We start from the raw sequence: 6,000 nt of genomic DNA on the forward strand, positions 1-6,000 counted from the left end.
GTCATGCTCCAAAAATTCACATGCCGTCGCATGAGTTAATACACGTCACATCTGCTTGGCCCTTCTACAAATGGGCAATTGATTTGGTAGGACCTTTCCCAGACGGAAAATACTTGGTCGTTGCAATTGATTTCTTTACCAAGTGGGTTGCCAAACCCTTGAAAAGCATAACGGGAAAACAAATTGTGAACTTTGTTTGGGAGGAGATAGTGTGCCGTTTCGGGGTGCCACACGAAATTGTAAGTGACAACGGCAAGATGTTTGCTCATGACCCGTTTCGCTCCTGGTGCGACGGGTTAAATATCAAACAAACTTTTAGTTCCGTTGCCATCCGCAAGCAAACGGGCAAGTCAAAGTTACCAACGGAGACATTGTTGCGGGGATTAACGCAAGGTTAGACACGGATAGGAAAGGTTGGGCTGATGAGCTCCCGCAAGTCTTGTGGGCGTTCTGAACCACACCTAAAGGCAGCAACAGAGAGATGCCTTTCAGCCTTGTTTATGGTTCCGAAGCGGTAATACCGGCAGAAATCGCCGTTCCAACCCAGCGCGTTTTAGAATTCAATGATGAGTCCAACGTTATTAACTTGAAAGAAAATTTGGATCTGTTGGAAGAGTGGCGTGAAATCGCCGCTATCAGGGAAGCGTCTAACAAGCAGAAAATTGCCAAGTACTATAAACAACGTGTAAAGGAACGTACTTTCCGTCCCAGCGATTATGTGTGGCGAAATAATAATGCTAGCCGGGTTGAAGATACTCAAAAATTGGGACCTGACTGGGAAGGTCTGTATGTGATTGTCGAAGCTCTTGACAACGGAGCGTACAACTTAAAGACGCATGATGGCAAGTTCGTGCCACGCACATGGCACGTGATATCGGGAAAAACTCACGTTTTTACCCCCTAAATTGAGCCCCAAAACAATAAAGATTAAAACTTTGTCGGAAAAATTATCGTTTTTTCGGTTGATTTTGTAGATCAAGTAATTACAAAGGCGATGCAAAAAGAATCAAGTAAAACGGAGCTAAAACGAATATTTTAGAGCGAAAACGGTGAAAGACAAGAAATCAAGTTACGATCCAGTGAATCATCTAACGACTCGGCCTAATCCATCTGGACCAATACATTACAATTGATTACATCGCGAGGTACTTGACCTCTATATGATACATTTTACATACATTACAATTTGTTTTTAAAAGACAAACTTTCATTTCATCGAAAGTTGACGGCATGCATACCACTTCATAATATACCCAACTATAATTGACTTAATAATAATCTTGATGAACTCAATGACTCGAATGCAACGTCTTTTGAAATATGTCATGAATGACTCCAAGTAATATCTCTAAAATGAGCAAATGCACATCGGAAGATTTCTTTCATACCTGAGAATAAACATGCTTTAAAGTGTCAACCAAAAGGTTGGTGAGTTCATTAGTTTAACATAAATAATCATTTCCATCATTTTAATAGATCACAAGATTTTCATTTCCATTTCTCATAAATATACGTCCCATGCATAGAGACAAAAATCATTCATATGGTGAACACCTGGTAACCGACATTAACAAGATGCATATAAGAATATCCCCTATCATTCTGGAAAATCCTTCGGACATGATAAAAAACGAATTCGAAGTACTAAAGCATTTGGTACTTTGGATGGGGTTCGTTAGGCCCAATAGATCTATCTTTAGGATTCGCGTCAATTAGTAGATCGGTTTACTAATTCTTAGGCTACCAAACAAAAGGGGCATATTCAGCTTCGATCATTCACCCATATAATGTAGTTTCAATTACTTGTGTCTATTTCGTAAAACATTTATAAAAATTTCGCATGTATTCTCAGCCCAAAAATATAAAGGGTAAAAAGGCAAATGAAACTCATAGTACTGTATTTTGTAGTAAAAATACATATGACGACATTGAACAAGTGTAGGGTTGGCCTCGGATTCACGGACCTATATCATTTGTATATTTATTAATACACATAATTGTAAGCGAATAAATTTTATATATATAATAATTTATTAGTTGTATTCATTTTTATATTAATGATATACATATGACTCAAATATTCTTTTTGTATATGAAAATATTGATTTTGTTATGTTATGTGTCTTAATATATTTTTATATATATCAGTTGTTTGAAAAGATAGTTATTATAAAAACACTAAATACAATAATTATAGTACTGATAATGTTATTAATAATACTTATATTAATAATGTTAATGATTTCAATAATTATATATATGATAATGATACTAATATTGGTGATAAATATAATAAATGTATTATGATAGTAATAATAAAATTAATAATACTTAATGTTAATACTTAGTGATAACACTAATAATAATACTACTTGTTCTAATAATCATATCCTAATATTAGTTATAATAATGATGATTTTATTAATCATTTTGATGCTAATAATAATAATAATAATGGTAATACTAATAATAATAATAGTGATAGTAGTAATAATAATAATAATAATAATAATAATAATAATAATAATAATAATAATAATAATAATAATAATAATAATAATAATAATAATAATAATAATAATAATATTTATAATAATACTTAGGTTACTAATGATAATAATAATGCTTATACTAGTAGTAAAATGATACTTTGATAATTTTTAAATATAATGATACATTACTTTAATTATGTAAGGATAATAATAATAACAGTGTTAGTAATAATAAGTTTTAACATAAACTTCGTGATAAATTTATAACCAATATCTATAGTTCTTAACACTTAAAATTATAACTATTTTCATAATTATAATAACAATAATAGTAACATTAATAATAATACTTAATACTTGATATCTATAACAATCTTATTATTAATGGTAATCTTGATAAAAAAAATACTTTTGTTAATAATAATAATAATCTCAAATTGGTATTTAAAAAGAATAACATGATAGTTCGTTTAATCATGACTTAATTATATTTATTTTTATAACCATATCTTATATTGTCGTAAACCTAATCGTACATATAATTATATTTCTCGGTTATATATATATATATATATATATATATATATATATATATATATATATATATATATATATATATATATATATATATACCTTAAATATATCCATTATCGTAACCATAACTATATTCATTTTATTCTTCCATAAATTAGGCATTTTTTATATCATAAATAAAAACACGATAATAATAATAATAATAATAATAATAATAATAATAATAATAATAATAATAATAATAATAATAATAATAATAATAATAATAATAATAATAATAATAATAATAATAATAATAATAATAATAATAATAGAAGAAATAGACTACCTTCAAGAAAATCGCCCAAAAAGAATTACTGCCTCACCAGGGAATCGAACCCAAGACATCTCGACTACCCGAACACCCTCTTAACCGTCTGTTCCAACTTGTCTTTCTGCTTTTAATTCCCACTTAAATTTTATTAAACCTATATCTCCTTCTATCCTTCTTCTTCTTCTTCTTCCTTCTCCTCAAATCAGTCGACCAGAGAATTTATAACTACATTTTATAGGTTTAAGTAGGACTTGGGTTCGGATGAAAAACGATTCGTTTGTGGAATATCATGTCTTGCAGGTCACAAGAAATTCAAACAGCATAAACAGTTCGAGAAAAAAAATAAAGAAGATGAACTAAATTCTTAATTGAAACAGAAACATTAACACGAACATGAATTTCACGAAGAACAAACAAGTTGACTTTTTGAAAACAAACTTTGACTCGAAAATTCGAGTTCGTTAGAAAGAATTGGGATTTTAGATTTTGTAGATAGTTTAAAGTGAAGATTTCTAACATCATTGCATTTATAGATTTTGGAATTGATTTGAAATTCATGGTATTGCATAAAAGTATATCGAACAGAGCCGGTTACCTGATAGTTTTTCCCTATTTGATTTAATTCAACAATCTTTGGTTCTGTAAAAGGTAATTGTAGTTGTTATAGATAATGTAGGTTTATTCTTAACACTTTTTACTGAATTGCATCATTTATAAAATCAAATTGCTCGACATAATTTGTTTTTCAAGGACATAAATATATTAGAAAAATAAAAAGCAGAAATTGATATCTAACGAATTTTGGACTCATCCTGGTGATTTGATTCTGATGTGTACGAATATTAGACAGAAATCAATTTAACTATTGCCTTGAGAACGATTGAAAATAGATTACAACCTTTTCTGTAATTATCTATATCTTTAATCGTATTTATATTTTTATATTTATTCATAATACATATAAATATTTATTTATATACATGTATCTGTATCTAGTATACGTATATGTATTTAATTATGAACTGTACATACTAGTATTCTTATATTTGTATTTATATCTATAATTGTATATCTTTTATTGTTATATATTTATATGTATAAATTATCATTATTCTTATTAATAAATGTAAATATAATAATACTACTCTTAAATATTATAAATAATAGTAATACAAATATAATTGTACTAGTAACTAGTAATAATATTATTACTAATAATAATAATATTAACTATAAAATTTATAATAATGGTATTAATAATATTAATAATATTAATTATAATAATACTATTGATAAAGATAAAGATAAGAGTAATTATATAATAATAATAATATTATTATTGATAATACTATTAATAATATTAGTAATAATATAACCTTTTACTTATATATATATATATATATATATATATATATATATATATATATATATATATATATATATATATATATATATATATATATATATATATATATATATATATATATATATATATATATATTTCATATTAAAATTACTAATATAGATTTTTAATATTGAAAGTAACAATAATATTACTATAACAAATATAATTTATAATTATTTATTATATTAAATATTAATATTACATATTATTAAGTATGTAATATATATATATATATATATATATATATATATATATATATATATATATATATATATATATATATATATATATATATATATATATATATATATATATACTGAATAATTTAATATTCAATATGGAATTTATATATATATACATATTTTGTTAACAACATAATAACTTTATATATTATTTTGTATTTTTTAATTTCAAATTATTATATATACTTTTGTTTATATATATATATATATATATATATATATATATATATATATATATATATATATAGATATATAGATATATGTATTTATATATATATATATACACACTTATTTATATATCTATATATATTTACTTGTAACTACTTGTTCGTGAATCGTCGGTAATGGTCGAAAGGTAATTGAATACATGAACATAGTTCCCAAAATTTTCGAGACTCAACATTATAATCTTTGCTTATCTTGTCAAAATCATATAAAGATTAAGTTTAAATTTGGTCGGAAATTTTCGGGTCGTCACAGTACCTACCCTATAAAGAAATTTCGTCCCGAAATTTGAGTGAGGTGGTCATGGCTAACAATAAAAATGTTTTCATGCCAAATATGAGTTGATAAAATTTTATCACCATTGCGAAGAATAGGTAAGATTAAGAGCACGAGTGAAGTTATCACTAAAGAGTGAAACGAGTAAATACAGGTTCATCTTAATAGGTGACGTAGTCACAGTTGACTTCCGGAATTTAAGAAATTTAGAGATAATCTTTGAAATCTATATAAGATTTGGTCCTTCATTAAATAAGGAAATTAGGATCCTCTTCGATTAAATGCGATAATCTGTTTCGATTGCTCTGTCTGATATTTCACTATAAATTAACTTCTTCTGTTCCATTACTTTTACCACTCCTATAATCAATTCCCAAATTCAAAAGATTGTGAAAATGTTTAATCCAGTTCTGATCCGAGTCCTTATCCTTACTATCGCAACAATCATTCTCCTTTTCCAACTTCCACCGGAGGAATCTGTTTTCTTCTTCTTCGCCCTTGGGGTTATAGTGT

General features: G+C 26.2%; 1 protein-coding gene across 1 annotated transcript; it reads left to right on the forward strand.

Moving 5' to 3' along the window:
- Window positions 1–481: 481 nt before the first annotated feature.
- LOC139900429 (uncharacterized) lies at window positions 482–3,707 on the forward strand. The gene is made up of 2 exons (XM_071883200.1): window positions 482–842; window positions 3,640–3,707. Exons 1-2 carry the CDS (start codon window positions 482–484, stop codon window positions 3,705–3,707), a joined length of 429 nt encoding a protein of 142 aa, XP_071739301.1.
- Window positions 3,708–6,000: the final 2,293 nt, after the last annotated feature.

The sequence above is a fragment of the Rutidosis leptorrhynchoides genome, chromosome 3, assembly GCF_046630445.1.
Source record: "Rutidosis leptorrhynchoides isolate AG116_Rl617_1_P2 chromosome 3, CSIRO_AGI_Rlap_v1, whole genome shotgun sequence".
NCBI classification, from domain to species: Eukaryota; Viridiplantae; Streptophyta; class Magnoliopsida; order Asterales; family Asteraceae; genus Rutidosis; species Rutidosis leptorrhynchoides.

Coding starts and splice junctions, on each gene's coding strand:
- LOC139900429 (XM_071883200.1), top strand. CDS start 482: ATGCCTTTCAGCCTTGTTTATGGTTCCGAAGCGGTAATACCGGCAGAA. Junction 843..3,639: donor CAACTTAAAGACGCATGATG/GCAAGTTCGTGC, acceptor CATGTCTTGCAG/GTCACAAGAAATTCAAACAG.